General features: G+C 40.2%; 1 protein-coding gene across 4 annotated transcripts in view; it reads right to left on the bottom strand.

Annotated features, from left to right (window-relative positions):
• DLC1 (DLC1 Rho GTPase activating protein) overlaps positions 1 to 22,863 on the bottom strand; it is a 590,258-nt gene that overhangs the window by 10,254 nt on the left and 557,141 nt on the right. For all 4 annotated transcript variants that reach the window (XR_005776381.1, XM_040418808.1, XM_040418809.1 and 1 more), the window contains 4 exons: positions 18,157 to 18,228; positions 11,322 to 11,403; positions 3,246 to 3,309; positions 111 to 1,528 (listed from right to left, as the gene is read on the bottom strand). Coding sequence is in view for 3 of the 4 variants with exons in the window: in XM_040418808.1 (XP_040274742.1) it covers positions 111 to 1,528; positions 3,246 to 3,309; positions 11,322 to 11,403; positions 18,157 to 18,228 (1,636 nt within the window). In the remaining variant the exon portion in view is untranslated. The remainder of the gene's footprint in view (positions 1 to 110; positions 1,529 to 3,245; positions 3,310 to 11,321; positions 11,404 to 18,156; positions 18,229 to 22,863) is intronic.

Genomic DNA, 22,863 nt, shown 5'->3' with positions numbered 1-22,863 from the left:
AATGGAAATACCTACAAACATTTAAAGTACCTAATACATTGGAGCAGCAGCTGAAATTTACAGCAGCAACTGATCATTCACTGGCATGAATAAATAAAATGAAGACATACCTATTGGATCTGGTCAAGGATGCGCCTACTCCAGAGTCTCTTCTTCCTTGGATAACTGTTGTCTCCTCACAATCATTCAAAGAGTTCCCTGTGCTGTCCAAATCACTAAGAGCACTGCAATCATTATCAATATCTAAGTGTATCTGTTTGGGAGAGGAAGGACAAGGAGACACAGAGTCTAGAGCTGAATCTGAATCTTCATCATAAAATTTCTCTGTCCATTGATTTACAATTCTCTGCATTCCCTTGACATGGTACAATATGTCATCCAGTTCTGGGAAAATGTCCTCATGTTCCAGCTCAGTCAAGCCACCATTACTGGAGTACAAGAATGTGCCAGGCACATTGTCATAGATACTCAACCGGCTTCCTTCAGAACAACAAGAAGTGCGTCTCCTTCTAGTGAAAGAACTTTTGCAGCTGTTAACACTGCTGACACTGTTTTCCCTTGTGAAGCTGAGGTGGTCATGTGCATGAAAACTCCCATTTCTCCAGCTCACAGAAGGGCTACTGTCTGTTGGGGACAAGTTACCATTTGAAAGTGCTTTTGGAAATGTTCCAGGCTTGTGGTCCTCGGGGATAAAAAACACAGCATCATCACCAAAATTCCTCTGGTTCCTAAAGTTTTGTTCAAGAACATCACTAAAAGTTGACTGGTTGAAGGGGTCAAAACCTTCTAAGTACATTCCAACCCTCTTGTGACAAGCACTTAGGCTCCGTGTTCTTGTAACTGGACTTGGTGTGCTGACTGCACTGCTTGTTTCTGATTGACTACTACTACTGCTGGTCTGTGTGGAGTTTGATATGCTCCTCTTGCGCACTTTGGGGGCATTAATATGATTTCCATTCAGAGAAGTTATTTCCACACAGTTCAGTTGCTTTAGCTTATCATCATCGACCCCTTCTTGTAAGATAGGTTCACTGATTGTCAGGCCTGTTTTGGACTGAGATTTCTTTTTGCTTTGAGAAGTTTTGATCTTTAAACTTTCCATTCTTTTGAGAAGGCTCTTGGTTCTAGACCTTGAGTTTTTTTCATTTGCTTTGATATTAAAGTTAAAATGGGAAAGTTCCTTAGGAGACGGAAGGCTACTGAATGAGTCATCATTTGCAAAAAAATTTCCAGATGAACAAACACTGTTGACTGAGTTTGTTCTTGTAGTGCCTGCCTCGCTTGAAACATGTGCTCTTTGACTGTCACTGCTGGTACTGTGGATTGATGAAACTTCTTGGTGCTCACTCAGGTCTGTGAGTATGCTATCCTGGCTTATAGCATTTCCCAGCTGATGGCTGTCACCCAGTGCTGGTTTATGTCCTTGAAACACATCAAATTCTTCCAATCGCGACCATCTCTTACTGTCCCGCTGGAACGTCCATTTGCCACTAATTGCACAAGGTTCATCTTCATCTGAATCGTCACTCTATAAATTGGAAAGGGATGGTTCTCATTAGACTATTCTTTGAACAAACACCAATATTATATTTAAATACCTAAAAATAACCACATCAATGTGTAATAATAATATTTCAACATTTATTTGATAATCCCACAAGAAATATTTATTACCTACTAACACGATAGGTAATAAATAAATGATTGCTGGGGGCTAGAGATGACTGAAACAATCCATACGAATTTAATAATCTCATTAACATGAGTTTTTGACCTGTGAGGGAAGTGGAAGTAGAGTCTCAGTCTGACTGGAGCAGCAGTGTGAATGTGTGACCATCACTCCAGTCAAACTCCTCTGGAATGGGGGCTTGGGATCCCTGTTAAAGTGACTGATGGAGGGCCCAGAGAACATACATTTACCACCTATTCTGAAGATAGGTGATAAATACTTTGTGGTGGATAACCCCTTTAAAGTAGGATAACATTTAGAGGATGGCAATTGTCAATTTACTGCTACCTTTGAGCTATTTCACTGCATTAGAAGACACAAGGGCAATAAAGTAATCAGTCACCTTAGCTGAGAGATAACTAGCCTTGAACAAAAGTCATCTCGTATGCCTGATATAATTTAGCTAATTATAAAAACAACAACCACAAAAAACAAAATACTGACCTCTTAAAGTGAAAAGCTGGCTGAGATGTGTGTGCAAGTCACAAACACATTACCATCCCCCAACTTACATAATTAACTACAAAACTGCCAGAGGCAAAAACTATAGTGAGTGAGGCTGACTTAACATCTGTATTCTAAATATATAAGCTAAACTAGCAATTTGTTAACATTACACATGGTAGATTGCTTAATAAATATATAAGAGATATATCCATGATAAAAACAAACATAAACCAAGGCTAAACCTGGTTTGGGAATTATTTAGCAGTAACCATCTCAACCTGGAACCTAAAACACTGCAGATCAGAAAGGACTGGTCTAAACTTTCCAGACTGTATTGGCTGGCCATTGCAAGAATCTTTTAAATCCAAATGCACCAAGAATTATTATTCAAAAAGCTAAGTACAAACCTGGAAAGTCAAGGGACTCTATCATATTCAAGGGGTCCATAAAGCTGAGACACCAAATGAGGGATTTGTTTGGTTTCCCACACCAGATAGCTGGTGGTCAACGATGGGGTTACTAACAAAATAATGGGGCAACATAAGCTTCAACTTACTAACAATGCAAAGGTACTATTTTAATCAGAACACATGATTACCGTCTTATCAGTATAGGAGCCCTGCTAAACAACTCCCCATATCTCTGTGTCCAACGTCTCTGCTAAACTTTTAAGTTAAAAGAAGAAACTAGGCAGCGTTAGACAAGTAGGGCATTTTTGGAGTCCTACTGGAAACCAGATAAAATGCCTAATAAAATGACTTTATTTATTCTGTTTTAAATCATCATAAAACAATTCCAAGAGTTGTCTGCTCTTCCTTTCCTGACACGTTTTCCTGTTACCATCCCCCACAGCTTTAATTATAAGCCAAAGTACCTTATCTACATAGAGGTTCATTAAGATTGCAAGGCAATTTCAAATGTGGCAAGTCATTTAGTTAGCATTTCAATCTAAAATGGATTATCACTTGCAAAGGGAACATCTGAATACACAGCTGACCATGACATAGAGACGTTACATTCTGTCTGCTTTCATACCTTTTAGATGATTCAAAAATTTGGTCACTCTTACCTTCTTTCTATTTGGACTGATTTCCAGCTTCATCACCGCACATTTATTTAAAGTGTTCAGTCGCCTGTTAGATATATAAGAATTAAATAGATTTTATCAGGTAACAGTGGTCGCAAGTGATGGACAAATAGATGCCATAGTCAGTAGGGGGAATTTACAGCTGAAAAACAAATGCAGGTCTACAGTGGGGCAAAAAAGTATTTAGTCAGCCACCAATTGTGCAAGTTCTCCCATTTAAAAAGATGAGAGAGGTCTGTAATTTTTTTATCATAGGTATACCTCAACTATGAGAGAAAAATAATCCAGAAAATCCCAGTCTGATTTTTTAAGAATTTATTTGGAAATTATGGTGGAAAATAAGTATTTGGTCAATAACAAAAGTTCATCTCAATACTTTGTTATATACCCTTTGTTGGCAATGGCAGAGGTCAAATGTTTTCTGTAAGTCTTCACAAGGTTTTCACACACTGTTGCTGGTATTTTGTCCCATTCCTCCATGCAGATCTCCTCTAGAGCAGTGATGCTTTGGGGCTGTCGCTGGGCAACATGGACTTTCAACTCCCTCCAAAGGTTTTCTATGGGGTTGAGATCTGGAGACTGGCTAGGCCTTTCCAGGACCTTGAAATGCGTCTTACGAAGCCACTCCTTCGTTGCCCGGGCGGTGTGTTTGGGATCATTGTCATGCTGAAAGACCTAGCCACGTTTCATCTTCAATGCCCTTGCTGATGGAAGGAGGTTTTCACTCAAAATGTGAAACAGCCCCAAAGCATGATGTTTCCACCCCCATGCTTCACAGTAGGTATGGTGTTCTTTAGATGCAACTCAGCATTCTTTCTCCTCCAAACACGACGAGTTGAGTTTTTACCAAAACGTTCTATTTTGGTTTCATCTGACCATATGACATTCTCCCAATCCTCTTCTGGATAATCCAAATGCTCTCTAGCAAACTTCAGACAGGCCCGGACATTTACAGGCTTAAGCAGGGGGACACGTCTGGCACTGCAGTATTTGAGTCCCTGGAGGCGTAGTGTGTTACTGATGGTAGCCTTTGCTAGTTTGTTCCAGCTCTCTGCAGGTCATTCACTAGGTCCCCCCGTGTGGTTCTGGGATTTTTGCTCACCGTTCTTGTGATCATTTTGACCCCACGGGGTGAGATCTTGCGTGGAGCCCCAGATCGAGGGAGATTATCAGTGGTCTTGTATGTCTTCCATTTTCTAATAATTGCTCCCACAGTTGATTTCTTAACACCAAGCTGCTTGCCTATTGCAGATTCAGTCTTCCCAGCCTGGTGCAGGTCTACAATTTTGTGGACAGGTGTCTTTTATACTGATAACATGTTCAAACAGGTGCCATTAATACAGGTAACGAGTGGAGGACAGAGGAGCCTCTTAAAGAAGACGTTTCAGGTCTGTGAGAGCCAGAAAGTTTGCTTGTTTGTAGGTGACCAAATACTTATTTTACCGAGTAATTTACCAATTAATTCATTAGAAATCCTACAATGTGATTTCCTGTATTCTTTCCCCCCATTCTGTCTCTCATAGTTGAAGTGTACCTATGATGAAAATTACAGGCCTCTCTCATCTTTTTAAGTGGGAGAACTTGCACAATTGGTGGCTGACTAAATACTTTTTTGCCCCACTGTTTAAAAGGAAACAGCCAGGGTGGCAACAAATATATGGATTTGAGGCTGCTAAGGCCGAGTTCACATCACTGTTTAGCTTTCCTTTCTTTTGATCCATCAGAAGAACAGAAAAAAAGCATCAGTTATTTTGAGCATCAGTTGTATTCAGTTCCCTCAGACATCAGTTATTTATGATGGAAGAAAATGTACTGCATGCATGCTGTAGTTTTTCTCAGAAATTTTCTCAAAAATAAATGATGTCTGACGGAATGGAAAAAAACTGATGCAAATTAAGTACAACTGATGCTCGAAATAATGGATCAGTATTTTCACTGTTCTCCTGACGGATCAAAATGAAAAGCTAAGGCTCGTTTCACACTTGCGTGGAACAGATCAGGCAGGCTATTCCAGAAGCCCCCATTATAGTCCCAGACGGAATGCTGTGCCCGGCAGGGATGGATCAGACAGTTCAGACAGATCAGACCAGTTGGAACAGCCAGCCGGATCTGTTTCACACAAGTGGGAAACGGGCATAAATGGTGATGCGTACTCAGCTTGACATTGAGTGTGTGGAATCTATTTTCCATATTAATCATGTCATGTTAGATGGGAAACCCTATTACGGCAGTGTAGGGAGAACCACGGAATGTGCATATCTCCACATAATGGAGCTGAAGAGCATCTGTGCACCTCTACAATGTGCATAAGGGCCGTAAAAGTAAATGATCTGTTTAGGCTTACATTTCTATCACTTCCATAACGCCAGTTCTAGAATCTCAGAATTGGATTAAACAATACAAATAGGACTTTGTAAACATATTTTTCACATAAAACTTGCATTCATTCAAACTTCAGCAAAGCAACAGGTTATGTTCATCTAAGCACGTTTTTTTAACCTACATACCAAATGACAAGCAAATCTGTGTCTAAGTAAGTCTGGCCTTGCTCACAGGTAAAATATGCTGGACTTGTGAAAATCTTAATATAAGCTTTGTACCAATGAGCAAACAGACCCCAGTTTAAAGACCTTACCTTCATACATACTTCACGACCAACAGGGAATATAACTGCGCTCTTTATATTGACTTGCCTCCTACGTTAGTTAGGCCGTCATGTTCAGAGCTATGCTAGTAAGCTTCCTTGGTTTCAAGTGGACTTGCAAGTGACTTTCTCACCTGACATGTGTTTTATATATATATATATATATATATATATATATACAGTACAGACCAAAAGTTTGGACACACCTTCTCATTCAAAGAGTTTTCTTTATTTTCATGACTATGAAAATTGTAGATTCACACTGAAAGGCATCAAAACTATGAATTAACACATGTGGAATTATATACATAACAAACAAGTGTGAAACAACTGAAAATATGTCATATTCTAGGTTCTTTAAAGTAGCCACCTTTTGCTTTGATTACTGCTTTGCACACTCTTGGCATTCTCTTGATGAGCTTCAAGAGGTAGTCCCCTGAAATGGTTTTCACTTCACAGGTGTGCCCTGTCAGGTTTAATAAGTGGGATTTCTTGCCTTATAAATGGGGTTGGGACCATCAGTTGCATTGAGGAGACGTCAGGTGGATACACAGCTGATAGTCCTACTGAATAGACTGTTAGAATTTGTATTATGGCAAGAAAAAAGCAGCTAAGTAAAGAAAAACGAGTGGCCATCATTACTTTAAGAAATGAAGGTCAGTCAGCCAAAAAATTGGGAAAACTTTGAAAGTAAGGGCTATTTGACCATGAAGGAGAGTGATGGGGTACTGCGCCAGATGACCTGGCCTCCACAGTCACCGGACCTGAACCCAATCTAGATGGTTTGGGGTAAGCTGGACCGCAGAGTGAAGGCAAAAGGGCCAACAAGTGCTAAGCATCTCTGGGAACTCCTTCAAGACTGTTGGAAGACCATTTCAGGGGACTACCTCTTGAAGCTCATCAAGAGAATGCCAAGAGTGTGCAAAGAAGTAATCAAAGCAAAAGGTGGCTACTTTGAAGAACCTAGAATATGACATATTTTCAGTTGTTTCACACTTGTTTGTTATGTATATAATTCCACATGTGTTAATACATAGTTTTGATGCCTTCATAGTCATGAAAATAAAGAAAACTGTTTGAATGAGAAGGTGTGTCCAAACTTTTGGTCTGTACTGTATATATATATATATATATATATATATAGCCTCTTTACCTTTTTTTAATCTTTCTTTTTTTTTTTTTTTTTTATAAATTGTGCCTACCACTATCCTCTCAAGATAAAGAAAATACGAGTTCAGGAAACTGCCGAATACATGTTCTCTAGTTCTAGATTTAGATATCAATTTTATAACTTGGTTCATTTTTGAAAAACAAGTTCATTTATCAGGAGGGAGAGGCGATGGGGTGTCATAACTTTTACAGAAAGCATGTTCATTCCAAGATGTGAGACCTTATTGTACCTGAGGTATGTGCAACAAGCACAGACTGCCCTTTCTTCCACATTTACACATCCAAACGCTAAATCCTAAGCAAATAAGTAGTGCGGTCGACGAGTGTTTTTACCGTGCCAAATATATCCTTTACAAACTATTTGAAAAATGTATTTAATATATGCTGCCAGAGTTAGGATCCAAATATTTGCGAAGGGGTGAACAGACTGGAATAAATTACATTTTTTGTAGAACATAAAATTCTTTACTTTTGCATTTTATCCCCCCTTTCCTGAACATTCTTTGAGTGAATGACCATGAAGTGTAATCAGAACATCTTGGAAGGAGCTAACAGGATGACCAGTGATTACTGACCTGTAACCTGCTGATAACCTAACCACAGTTATAAAGTGCATTGCCTACAGTCACAATACAAACACTTCTGAAAGCTGTGGGTTATTTAGATATCTAGCATGATTTCAACTGAAGATCTAATGGGGTTCTAAGTGATTAGACAAACATGGTGCGGAGCTGCAATACCAGACATAGCCCATGAGAGGCGCTGTTTCTGGAAGAAAGTAGCCATGTTTTATTAATATTAGAAATCCTTTTATTAGATGTCAACCTAGTTTACAGATAGCCATACCTATTCAATAGCTGTTGGCTGAACGATCAATCAGCCAACAAAGTGTCGGTATTTACACCGGACACTCGATGGACCCCATTATAGTGAAAGGGATCCGTCAGGCGCCAGCAGGGTCTGTATCAGTTCTGTTCCTACGCTGGAACAATGTGCTAATCCAAAAAGGAACAGTAATATTAACTTCCTGTAGGACCTATTTATCGCTCTGTTTTCTGTAGGATTATAAATTGTGTAAATTCACCCCAAATGCATAATTCCCTTTAGGCTACTTTCACACTGGCGTTTCGGTTTCCGTTTGTGAGATCCGTTCAGGGCTCTCACAAGCGGTCCAAAACGGATCAGTTTTGCCCTTAATGCATTCTGAATGGAAAAGGATCCGCTCAGTTTGTATCAGTTCAGTCTCCATTCCGCTCTGGAGGCGGACACCAAAACGCTGCTTGCAGTGTTTTGGTGTCCGTCTGACAAAACTGAGCCAAACAGATCCATCCTGACACACAATGTAAGTCAATGGGGACGGATACGTTTTTACTGACACAATATGGCACAATAGAATACGGATCCGTCCTCCCGTGACTTTAAATGGTGTTCAAGACGGATCCGTCTTGGCTATGTTAAAGATAATACAAACAGATCCGTTCTGAACGGATGCATGCGGTTGTATTATCTGAACGTATGCGTTTGTGCAGATCTATGACGGATCCGCACCAAATGCGAGTGTGAAAGTAGCCTTAGAAACGGAATATACAATTTGCCCCACTTCAGGAAATGAAGGAATCCATTTTAAACCACCAAATCATCATAACGTTAAGCAGCAATATCTCAAATACATACAAAAATATGAAGCCACATTAGGTGTGTGGAATAGTATATAAAACATCTGAAATGCTAGAAGGATCTAGTCCCATCCAGCTGAACAGTATTCGCCTTTCTGACTCGCGTGATGACTTTGATGTGCAGAGGGGAATCTCCAGTCCTGCTGATAAGACTGTCTAATCTCGGTGAGGCTTCGGTTTAATGTGTCTACACAACAAAACTGCACAGTCGGCTGAAAAGGATTCAGAGTCTGCTGTTGGGAAGATAAACTTTTACTGTTTTAAGTGTAAGGGAATAGTTCTCGAAATCCAAGTTAAAATCTGTCTGATACGCATGGTATCAGTTACAAGAAAAGTCATGTCTACTAGGGTTACATTACTCCTGTGTCACATTTTATAGGTGCCAAGAACAAAACAAATGAAATATGTTGTCTTTCTGTGACCTTGAGTGATCCTTTTCTGCTTGGTTAGATTTCATCGGGAGTCTCCCCTACATGTTCCACTATAAAGGTGCAAAAGGAGGACACCGCCAGGGTCTAGCTGAATGTGATACACAGGCGCCAAAGCTAAATTCTTACTGTCATGCTCTGGAAAGGATTCCTAAGCCCCGATATAAAATATATTACATCCAACAGGCTTTACTTTTATTACAGGCTGCCATATATTATACTCTGTAATGTATATGTGGGTTTTCAGTTAAATTATGCCATTCTAATGTTATTTTATAGTCCATATAACCTAAATCTTATGCATACTATAGTGTAGTTACATGTATACGTTTTCAATAATCTGGTCTGGTGTTAAATGGCTCAGGAGTGACCATGACTGCCTGTAGCCAAGGTTGACTTCTCATGACTAATGGTGAAGAACCACTTGTCTAGACTGCAGTTTACGATGTGTCTATGTTAAGCAGATGCATACAGGAGTGAACACAACCCCCATCCTTTCTTGTATTTAACAGAAAGCTTATGTACTGCAGTTTAAGGAAAGATGAGGCTCATGTTTGACGTGGTAGCGTTCTTCATATTACAAGAACCAAAGTCAAGCATAGATGCACCTATATGCCATCATGAGCCAGGGTTCAATGCTTTTCAGCATAAGGCAACATAATGAGGTCAGGGTTTTGATATTGAAGGCCTATCCTCAGGATCGGCCATCGGATTGGCGGGGGTCCGACATCCCCCACAAAAAAAAATGTTCTATCCATTTTGTAGTGGACGGAACTAGTAACTGCAGCATGGTTTCCATTCACTTTGATGGTAACAGAACTGTTCCATCTCCTATACAAAGGATGGAGCTGTGTATCCTGAGGATATGCCATCAATATCAAAATCCTGAAAACCCCTTTAAGGCTAAATATTCTGATAGAAGAACATAGGACGTATGACTGTCCACAGTTTTATATTAATCAGGCAATAAAACCTTTAAGTTGACTGTACACATGAGAAAACTTGCAGCCTACAGCTATCTGGCCTGTTTTCTCCATACGCATGCATGCTCAGCAAGTGTTGTGAATGAATAGGGGAGAATGTCATTGTCAGATACCTCTGGTGGGAAAATTACCCCCCTGAGAGCAAAAGAATTGGACCCTTCTCTTCCCTGATATCTACCTTGGGGTTGGGGGAGATGGGCGGGAGTCAGAAGGCCCCATTGCACAATAGATGTTCGGCCGATACCACCAAAGTCAGTGGGGTTGGTTGACATACATCTGTGTATGGCCACCTTAAGTTTATAAAGCAAAGATATTATTCTGAATGAGTAACATTGCCTTCTAATTTCAAAATTTTATTTTCAGAAACAGCCACTTTTATCTGTAGGCTATGTCTGGTATTGCATCCACTTGAGGCTAAGTTCACACCTCCGTTACAGCCTGCCAGAGTTAGGCTACTTTCACACTAGGGGCTCAATACCGGAAAAAAAAAAACGCTTTCGTTTTGTCCTAATGCAATCTGAATGGAAAGCAATCCGTTCAGTATGCATCAAGATGTCTTCCGTTCTGTCCCTTTTACGGTATTTGGCCGGAAAAAATACTGCAGCATGCTGCGGTATTTTCTCTGGCCAGAATTCCGGAACACTCGCTGGAATGCCGAATCCTGCATTAATTTCCATTGAAATGTATTAATGCCGGATCCGGTACCAAGTGTTTGGGAAATTGATTCTTCTAACGCTAGTGTGAAAGTACCGTTAAGCAGATCTGGCCTAGTCGGATATTGCTGTTCACCGCCTGACCCCATTGACTATAATGACATCTGGTGGGGATCCGACTGTTTTCCGGCACAAATGCTGATTTTTGCCCCGACAAAAAATGCTGCATGCAACATTTATTTTCAGCCAAAAGCTTGCATTTCACAGGAAAGTCGCCAGATCCCTTTAGAGTCAACGTGGTCTGGCGGTGAAAGCAGAATCTGGCTAGGCTGAATCTGGTGAACTCTGGCAGGCTGTTCTCTGTCGGAACATCCTGCCGGATCCGATGAACAGAAGTGGGAACCTACCCTTAATAGAAAAATGTAGACCTTTTTATAATCTTATACCACCCTGTGTCTCATTAACAAAACAATGAATGGATGTATCCCCACAACATAAACCAACCTGCATAAGGCTTCAATTGCATCTCTATCCAAGAAATCATGGTCCTTCTTTACAGCGGAGATGTCAATGGGAAACAGTAGATCTAGGAGTGACACAGATTTATTAATAAGTGGATTATTTCTGAGACCAGTATCTAAAGATATCACAAAAGCAAAGGCGTATTATTTTTACATTGATTACATAAGAAATAGTAACTGCTGAGCGCCAGGCGGACTTCAGTGGACGTGTTAGGACCCTAAAGTAAATATAAGGGTTAAAGGAACCAGATGTTTCCTGTACTCTCCTATAAAAATAAAAATAAACTTCCAAGATAAATGACTCCTGGTGCCATCTCACATACCACACTGCTGCAATGGTTCACATGTTGGAGCTTTTACATGTTAACCTTGATAAAATTCACATGGGACACTCTGGGAAGGTCAGGGAAGCTGGGCCAAGCAAAGATGAAAGCCCAAAGGCAGACTGCAAGCCAGCTGAATTTAAACCATCTGCGCAAGATCAAAGCGGAATATGATGCACAATATCCTACTTGAAGATAAATGTTTGCCCGGTGTCTACACAGGTTTATGGTATCTTGCAAAATCAGAGGATTAGTGATCAATTATTCACTATGTCAGTGGGACGGTTTTGAAGAAGTACCCTTGCAGAGGGAGTAGACAACCTCTGGGGCTCCAGATGTTATGAACTGCACATTTTGACACAGGCTATGAGGATACAGGTTGTCAGTAGTCGGTAGTTTTCAAAGAATATAGATAAGCAGAACAATCTTTTTTTTAAAAAAATTAATTAACCAGAGCCAGGACAGACTGGTGAGTCATGGGGAGGTCTGGCTGACCTGTTGGTTTTTCAACACATTAAAGAGGACCTGTAACCTCTCCTGACATGTCTGTTTTAGGAATTACTTGAATTCCCCTTGTAACAACAATTCTGGAGCATTTTTTTCATATAAGTTGATGTTATGCCATTTCTTCATTATTCCCGCTAAAGGTTTATGAATTTGCAACAGTCTGCAATGAAGGTCCAGATGTGTGTCACCAACTGGGTGTGTGTCCCTGTACAGTCTGACACAAATCAGCACCGCCAGTGTCAGTGTGCAAGGACACCCCCACCCCCAACTGGTAACACCAAGCTGGACTTTCATTGTGGACTGCTGGCGATTCTTTCAGGAATAATGAAGGAATGGTACAACATAGTCATAAGAATAGATGCTCTAGAATTGGTATTACATGGGGACTGCACGTAGTTACTAAATGAGACGTGTCAGGAGAGGGGACAGGTCCTCTTAAAAGGAAACGTTCACACCTATATTTCAATTCTAGAAATCACTATTTTAATTAACTACAGTAAAAGTGAGTGATCTGTAGTAGGAAATATTCCTAAATGTTGCATAGCCCAAAAAATCCACAAATTAGGCCAGAAGGTTTGAGGAGGGTGTAATGTAGCCATATTTTAGTGTCCAGATTATGCAGTTCTAATGAACTTAACTTATTTAGATCTGGTTCAGCAGATCGTAGGAGGTACAAGTGTGCATATTTATTTCAACAGACAGGAATAAAGCTGCCCATACAAATAAGCTAAAGGTCGGCCAAATTGGACAATTTTGATCATTTTGGCTGACCGATGTTTGAGAATTATGTGCAAATGACTGTTCGCAACAGCCAATGGCAGATTATGGTCTGCTAAAATCTATAAGGTGGGATCTTTTTTCGGCCTAATACAGCCAATCATTTGTCACTTTGCATAAGCTTATTCTGATTTTTAATAAAAAAAATTTAATTGGTGGATTGCTCATACGAATAATTCTGGCTGACCATTCTGGCTGACCATAATCTTAAAGGGAATATGTCACCCCAATTTTGGACCATTATCTACAGTAATACATGAGTAGTGCTGCAGATATAGAGTCCAGATCACAATTTTTTATCTTCCTACTGACCCCTGTTCGGCTCGCTGTCAGCGCATAGAGCTGCATTGAAATACATTGTCAGGACTGCCGGGCATGTGCCCACGAGTCCTCTCCATGGTGTTAGAGGAGCACAGCGGTCCTGTGTATTTCAGTGCAGCTCTGAGTGCTGACAGCAGGGGAACCAGGGGCAGTAGGACAATAAAAAGTAGTGATCTGGACTCCATATCTGCAGTACTACTCATGTATTACTGTAGATAGTCCAAAATCTGAGCGAAAGGTTCCCTTTAAACATATGGCCATCTAAAGTCTCTGCCAAACACGACTGGCAGTGGTGTACCGCACAGCGGAAGAAGAATCTAGAAAAAGTCAGAAGCCCTATTTAGTCTTTCAGCCCAACCCATTGAAATTGGCAGGTTCGCAAAGCTTTTCTTCTATGTGTATGGCCAGAATATACCACATTAGTGAAGTTTCCTCTTACCCAGGTAGTAAGCAGGCTTATTATAGCTCGGAAAAAAAGAGCAACAGATGAATATGACAGAATATGAACCATATTGCTAATTACACGTCTGTGTATTCAGATTATCAAGCAGTCACTGATCATTTCATATTTTGCAAGACAGAAAGGAATTTCCTAAGAACTGCAAGACATTGAACTAAACAAGCTTCAGGCCGGCTGCCTAATCACTCCATATGTTCTCCTCCTTCTACGTGGCGCTTGGAAAGACTGTATTTACACATCTGCTTATGAATGGAGGGAAGTATGTGCTACACAATGAATTTCATACCAAGCTATTCGGTTGTGAATACATTTGAACAGCTGGTTTCAACATTTTTTTTAGGAATATAGGCAGAAAATGTGAGAAGGTCATCCTGAAAGACATCAGCAATGGCTTCACGGATGGAATCTATACACACAGGCTGAAGACTGCTAATCCATCTCCATTTTCAAACATAGTAATACAGCCTTTTCAATGCCCTGATAACATAAATCCACATTTGTGAAGCTGCGAGCAGGGGCGTAGCTAAAGAGGAAGCAGCTGCTTTGGGGCCCAAACTCAGAAAGGGCCCACCTAGGAGAAGGACTAAAAGATTTTATTGCCAGGGCCCCCTCAACAGTATTATACAATTACATTACATACAGTGCCAGGTCTCGTCTGAGAGCGCGATCTTGACTAGCCTCAGGTGTGGGGGTTGCACAGGAGTTGAGAGTTGCGAAGACGTTCCTGGGGAAGGGGGCTCATTCAAAAAATTTCTGTGGGGCCTGGTCATTTCTAGTTACGCCACTGGCTGTGAGTAAAGCTGCTTTATACGGGCTGACAATTATCGAGAAGGACCATTCTTGGAATAATAATTGTCCTGTGTAAAGGTGCCGCAGATCACACGATGAATGAGCAGACACTCGTTCATCGGGTGAAAGCATCGCTGATGTGGTCACCTAAATCATTGTTTCTGGGCATCAGATCATTCAGCGTATACAGGGATCTGCTGCCGAGAAATTATGATTCTCTATGGGGACTAGCGATCTCAACAGCAATCGCTTGTCCCCATACAGTAGAGATGATTGCTGCATTAAATTGCAGCTCTCACCTTCTCTGATGAGCAGGCAATTATGGCCAAAGAATGGTTTGTTCTCATTGCCTGCTGTGTATGCCCATGTAAAGGGACTTTTAGGGTTTGAAGGGAGGTGAATTACTGGACAAGGAAAAACACCAACAAGTAAATTCAGTTCATAACATTATTGGTTAGAAAGTTTACATAGGCTTTGATTATTAGGGTATCCACTTTGGGTCTGCAGTCAAAGGACTATTATTTTGTTTGCTTTCTCCGATTTTAAGGTTTGGGTGCACACAAATCAGTTGTGTCTGGCCAGTTGTTTTATATCAGAGCCAGACACCATCCCGGGCATAACTATAATTTATAGGACCCCACAGCAATATAAGATGGGGACCCCACCAACTACTGCATTAAGCAGAATAAGTAGCAATAATTAAAGATATTTGTAATAGCACCATATATCAGAAAACCCACATTATAGCAAAAAGCTACCATATTGTTATTCCCCACTAAACGGTACAATGTTCTTGAACGTGACTGGGCCCCACAGCAAGCGCTATGACTATAGTTACACCCATGGACACAATTGATGTATGTGTATATGCACTTTAGTACATGCTCTGGTGTCCATAGCCCCAAAGTGCGAGATAAAAAAAAAACGCACGCTGCATTTTCTTCCAGCACTAGGAGACATCCAGTGACAAAACTGATGCACCAGATGGCATGAACAATCCTATATAAGACTACGAGATCAGTTCTGGCATCAGTTTCCCTCTAGCGTTTTTGTACCAAGCCAGAGGAATAATATGGCCAGATATATCTGGGAACTTGGCCTTACATGTTTATCCTCAAGAAATAGGAGAACATAATCTGACAAATCCTGACTCATTGATACAAATAGGTCAAAGCCCAAATAAAAAAGATGTAAAATGTATAATATTAAATACAGTTTTCAATCAAATTTTAACTGTTATTGCAGCAATTATGCATCTGAAGCCACTTCTCTTCCAAAAAAGAGAACTGTACAGCCCCCAGGTTTGGAATCGGAAGTAATTCAAGTGGTTGGATACTAACCAAACTCTTTTGTCATATCGAGCGGATATGCTATACAATGCTTTTGTAATAAAACGAGAAATCAATGTATAAATTTTATTTATTAAAAATGCCCGGTGCATAACAACATACCAATAACATACTATAGAAAAGAAACTTTAGAGTGCTTGACTGATGTATCTAGCTAATTCCTATTATATCAGGCGTAAACATAAAACCTATTATCATTCAAGCCTCACTAATGTATTACAGAATAGAAGTTATTTTTAACAAAGAAGCAGCAATTGAAAAGAACTACAGTCAAAGCCTTGTCCAGGAAATGGCCTTTCCTGACCTACATCTGCAAGCACAGCTCACATCTTCGTTATTTTTGGCATACTAGAAGTTGTTAACCTCTTCTCAGCATGACAGCTTTCCTAGATTTACAAGGACCTTTCATTCATTGGGTTCAGAGAAGCTCAGCCTTTTTTTAGACTTTTAGGAATTATTTTGAATCAGGTCTCATTAAATAAAAAACAAAACAAAACAATCCTTTCCTATGAATCTGGACAACCTTGACTATTTCCGCTAGACTGTGAAGAATTCTCCTACTAGGTCAAACCATTTTATGGATTAAGAGAAAAGTCTCTCTTTAATGATGGGGAATAATTGTAGGAAATGAGTTTTCTTCTCCAGCGGAGATGGTCCACGGGTTCCTTAACACACAGTGATCCAGATCTTTGTCTGTTACGATCCTTCACGTAAGAGGAAGACGCAGCATAGACATAACATAGGAAGAGGAACCTTGGCTGCAGGTATTTAGCATTCAGATCACATTTATCTTACGTGCAGATCTGGTCCCTTATATGGACATATGTACATACAGTATGTATCAAGGCGTAGCCATGAACTAATATTGTTTTATACAATAACTTGTATCAGAAGCTTACAATCTATAATCTGGCTAAGAAATATACAAATAAGGAATATAAGTGTCACATAGTATCAGGCTGATGCTCCCTTACTCTCTATGGGAAAAAACTATGGGCAACAGTGTAAAATGCAGTATTAAATATTAATTTGCGAGGCACCTTGTATTCAATTACAGGTCATGTCTTTACTATAAGTTCCTTTTACAACATACCTGACAAAGTCACAATCATAAAGACTCTATTTAGGCTACACTTTACCTATCTAAAGGATAACCTAAAAGGTACATTTGGCCATATACGTGAGATAAATGTTGTTAAGACCCAATCATTTCAGCGTGATTAGCAATATTATGGGGTGTCCTGTTTGAAACCCTACACTGGATGTTGGAGAAAAGAATAATTGGACATGTTGGATTTAAATATTTCCAATCCTTTGTTGCAACGGCAATGGCTTATTTTCTTCTTCCTGTGAACTAAACATGCATGCTCAGCTGACTAGTGTTGGCCAAATGAGCATTTGGCTAACAGTTATCTCATGTTATGGCTAGGCATAAAATATCCTACAGGATAACACCAGGCTTAAAGGGCATCTGTCAGCAGATTTGTACCTATGAAACTGGCTGACTTGTTACATTTGCGCAATATGTTTTATTGTATGCATATGAGCCTCTAGGAGCAGCTGGGGCGTTGCCATTACACCTAGAAGCTCTGCTCTCTCCGCAACTGCCACGCCCTCTGCACTGTGATTGACACGGCCAAGCAGTAGAAACATCATCACACCTGGCCCTGTAAATCAACGTGCAGAGGGCGCGGCAGTTGCAGAGAGAGCAGAGCCTGTAGGAGTAACGGCAACGCCCCTGTTGCTCCTAGAGGGTCATTTGCATATGTAAGAGGTTGCAGCACTCACCAGAGCACCACGGCATCCTCAAACAGATGATCCGCAGGGGAGTCAGACCCCCACCAATCTGAAACGGCTGACCTATCCCCAATATTGTACCCCAGAAAACCCTTTTAATTAATTATGGCCTATATATATATAACTAGATAGTTCTAATAAACATTGAATGCTGTGTGAGGTATTGTGTAACAATGTATCCCAGTGGAAAAAGACTTTTTACGCAGTGCAACTTATAGCAACAGTAAGATGTCTGGGTGGGCTTACCATCAGGTAACTCATACAATATAAGTTGTTTATAATATGGTGGCAATTACTGTCCGATTGATGCGAAACCAACAAAATAACATCACAGAATAAAGAAAAAGTAGAGCGATTCACTAACACACCATTATAATTTATTGTATTAGAACCCGAAATGTTAGATTTAAGTTACCAATGTAGAATGTACAAAGAATTTACTGCAGCAAAATAAACTAAGACCCAATGGAGTCACTAAGTGGCAGGAGCACTTACCTTCATATAATTGTGCGTACTGAGGAAACCCCGCTGCTCGCAACCAATCACATGCTTCCTTTGCCTCTATTTCTGCAAGAGAATAAAACCCAGAAACCCCAATGTTAGTGATTTGCAGAGTAACAAGTTCCTCGGTACACCTCCTATGCTCTCTATGGAAACAGTATTACCATGTAAATTTACTACAAGGAGTACTTAGCTTTGTCCATTGTCATTCGTGACAGCTCCTCTTTTTAAAAGGTGAGGATTACTTTCTTTGACTTCCTCTCGATTGTTAGTGAAATAACATTTAATATATGTGTCTCCTAGCTATGAACAGCATTTTAGCACTTTTCACCTAGCTGATCAACGAATACTTAAAGGCTTTATGAAATGAGAATTCAGTGCTTTAATTCAAGGAGGTGGCAGTCAACTGGTATTGATTAAAGTAACTTTTGTAATGACTTAACATTTTAAAAAGCTTTATTTCAAGCAGTCCTGAAAGCCTTATACTATCCCAAGGCTTAGCATTTTGAGTGTCAAGTCAAAGCCTTCATCCCCTTCCCTCCCCTGCGTGGTAGCAACATGACCCATGATCATTAACTTAAAATAACACAACCAGGAAACGAGAATTATTATGTTTCTCCATCTACTACTAATATTTATACTCATCAAAAAACTTCCCAATATGACATTTCTGCCACATAATGAAGACTCAACAGATGACAAACATCATAAATGTTACTTAAAGGGGTTCTCCAGGAGTTAAGAAAATGAAAATGCTTAAATATTACTTTATTATAAATATATTCACAAAGAACTTTCATTAGTTATAATGGCTTGTTTTGTCTAAGGAGCAATCATTAGGAGAAATAAAATGGCCGCCGTCCTATTAGTCCACACAAAACCTGTCCTAATCACACAGCAAGTTACTTCACAACACTGTGCTAAAGAGCTGCCTCGTCCTCCTCTCTGCTCTATTTGTCAGGGATTATGATCCTGAATACAGCTGATAAGATCTTTAGCTGAATCTATGTAGATATGGTGCTCAAAAAGGAGACATGAAGTACAGAGAGGACGGACAGAACAGACTGTGGTAATGAAGACTGCATACAAGTGCTGCTGCTCATTAACCACATCCCCACCTCTCTGTACTTCATGTCTCCTCATGGACTCCATTCCTACAGAGAACCAGCTGAAAATCAGATTAAACTGTATTCAGAATCATAATCACTGACAAAACAAAGGAATCTCTTAGTACACATCTTATCACATACTGTTTGTTGCAACATAAGCAAAGACAAAAGCCGAAACGTTCAAGTGCACAAAGCTAAAAGCACAAAACAAGATAGATGTGATTTTGATGCAATGTTCTTATTTGGCGATTCCCTGTTTATAAGCATGTGATAGACAAGACTAAGGCTACTTTCACACTTGCGGCAGAGTGATCCGGCAAGCATATGCCAACTGATGGCATTAGTAAGACTGATCAGGATCCTGATCAGTCAAAAAAATGCCTGATCAGTCAAAAAAAATGCACTGAAATGCCGGATCTGTCTTTTGTGTCATCCGGCAAAATGGATTGGGCATTTATTTTTTTCACCTTTTTACCGGTCTGCGCATGTGCAGACTGGAAGGACGGATCCGGCATTCCGGTATTTTGAATGCCTTACTAATACATTCCTATGGAAAAAAATACCGGATCCGGCATTCAGGCAAGTCTTCAGTTTTTTTCGCCGGAGATAAAGCCATAGCATGCTACGGTTTTCTCTTTTGCCTGATTGGTCAAAATGACTGAACGGAAGACATCCTGATGCATCCTGAACGGATTACTCTCTATTCAGAATGCATGGGGATATGCCTGATCAGTTCTTTTCCGGCATTGAGCCCTTTTGACGGACCTCAGTGCCGGAAAAGAAAAACGCTAGTGTGAAAGTACCCTAAAGTGGTAAAACTCAATGAACTGGAAATAACTTGATATCAACAAATGATCTTCAACCTACACTAGAGCACTTGAGGTGCTATCACACTGCCCGGTGTATGGGCAGTGTGAATGCCGATGAATGAGAACACATAGAGCACCAGCTACCACAGTGATTCCTCCCTCATTCTGTTCATTATCGGCGGCACATCCCTGATTACACAGGGAGATCAGCCGATGAACAAGCAAACACTTGTTTATCAGCTGATCGGTAATATATGAGCCAATTATCGCGGGCACTACTATAAATGCTTGTTCACGATAATTTGCCTATAATTGCGCGGTCTAATTGGGGCTTTACTAGACATCTACTTAACATGAGTCTACAATTTTGCTACCAAAGCTTATCTTCATTTTTTTTAACCAATGTCTATAAGAGTGATTTATTGCACAAGTCAAATTGTCTACATGAGTGCTCTAGCTGGCTTTGACAGTCTACACTATTTTCTCGATGCCTTATCCAGTGACAATTCCTGTCTGTAGACATGTGTTACAGCATAGATAGCCTGGGGCTAATGATCAGGAACAGCATTGTGCACCTCCTCAAAGTAACAAGGCGGCATACACAACAAAAAGAAAAGGCCAGGACCCCAAAGAAAAGAGGATCCTTTAGTACCATGCAAAAAGCACTCTATTAAATGAAATGAACACTGACTCTTTCACATTTTGCCTAATCAAGCAAGCAGGTGGTGAGCAATCAAATTCTCAATGTTTATCCAGCCCTAACTACATTCAGCGCTCTTCATGTGCCACAACAAAAAGACTTCATTAGACACAACTGACTAGACAATTTTACCACCTACATGGTTAGAATACTATTGCAACTCTCAACGTTTACTTGTGACACTTCATCTATTTCCACAAAATCATGCTGAGGTCATTGACAAAAAAAAAAAAAAAACCTTTAACATTTGACCCCGTAATTTTAAGACTTGGGAAATGTAATAATAGGCAGGTCAAGGCCAGCCAACTTATCCATAGACAAAAGATCCAACCAGGAATGCCGTCACTCGTAACCCTCCAGCTCTAATTAGAGAAATGGATTTGGAGAAAGTAGAAAGTGTTGCAGACCAAGTCTCATAATCCCAGTGTTGGGGGTCTCAGGTCTGTAGCTGTAATCATTTACACATTGATCAAGTCATTAGAGGAACAAGGGGTGGAGGAGGTGGGTCTCACTGACAGACAAGTATTTACAGAACTAGACTTCTGCTTTTTACTTCTGCCTTAGGATAGAATAAAACATGGGAAGTAGCACGTAGGACTTCTATATGGGTCCAGCTATTGACGGCTGACCTATTCTAATAACGAATGCATGTGAAAAGAGCAGGCTCCGGAATTTAATTTAGACAATTTGCAGCAGTACATGAAAGGAGCTCTTGAAAAAGAAAAAAGGCAGGACAGAGGCACGTACTGAAAAGATTTTGTGGATTCCAGCCAACATTTAGAAGAGATGAGTAGATACAGGAGAAAGGCTCTTTGGTTACAACATCCTAACAAAAAGGAAATGGCTCACACATAGTCACCAGCTCATATCAGGCAACTCGAGCGTGAATCCAGCCTAAAGTGAAGAAGGAAAACAGACTCTGGTTGTAGATGTGCATTCACATTAAATGAAATGAACTGCACTGCATAGGACACATGGCTGACAAGTTCACATTCAAAGATACAGTAATATACCAACTGATCAATCAACGAATGAAAGCTATTGTCACTTCTTATTCCAAATGCAGGTATATTAGGTGTGTGATGCAAACTGAGCATACACAATAGATTGTATGAGTATAGGGCGTCTAGCTAACGGCTTCAACATAGAGACCCCTAATCTCCATGATCTACCACAATTTTGTTAAATCCTCATAACCTGATAAAATATTTCAATTTTCCTATATGTTAGTCTTGGTTCACATCATGTCTGAACCTTCCATCAGACATCTAAGTGGAATGTAGATCTTCAATGGAAGTCTATGACTTATGCCATCCACTGATTGGACAGTATACTTTAATTTTTTTAATGTGGTGGTCTTTTGTACAGGAAAACCACCAACCTGGTAAAGGCCAAATGAACGTGTTTTTTTTGCGTCCATGGGGTGAAAAGAGACCAATGGATAATTTTGGTTGGGAGATTTCCTGGTTCATGCTCCCAATGTAATGAAAAAAAGATGTGAACATACGCTTAAGAATTACAATGTAATACCACCCTAGTGGGTCATGCTTGCTAGCGGAGCCAGTCCTATATTGTGGTCTAGTCATTCCGAGGCCAGCCAGCAGAAATCAGTCAATTGTCAATCCATATTTGTTCCTAAAAGGGTTATCCTTTTGAGACAACCCCTTTAAAGCTGATCACACATGGTCAAATATTTCTGGTTAATGAGTCATTCTGGGTGAAAACCATACCAGCTATAGGATGCCAAAGTGCCATCTGCAAAAGATAAATAACTGTATTCTTGACATGATGTAAAGTTTGGCTTTTTTTCAGGGAAAGGAGGGATCAGACCTCTGCTCCTCCAGTGACAAAGAGGAGGGAAAGTAAGGAGAGAAGAAATCTCACCCACTGTGTATGTCTGTAAGAGATCTCACCTGGTATGTCTGGCTGTAAATAGAGAGACCTCCTAGCGGCATCCTTGTAAATTATTTTGACATGCTAGTGATGGCTCATTCACACGTCCATGATAACATCCATGACAAGATGGTCAGTGGTTCATCCGTTAAGTCTACTTTCACACCGGCGTTTTGGCTTTCTGTTTGTG

The sequence above is a fragment of the Bufo bufo genome, chromosome 2, assembly GCF_905171765.1.
Source record: "Bufo bufo chromosome 2, aBufBuf1.1, whole genome shotgun sequence".
Lineage (NCBI taxonomy): Eukaryota > Metazoa > Chordata > Amphibia > Anura > Bufonidae > Bufo > Bufo bufo.
This window is presented reverse-complemented; position numbering and strand designations above follow the sequence as displayed.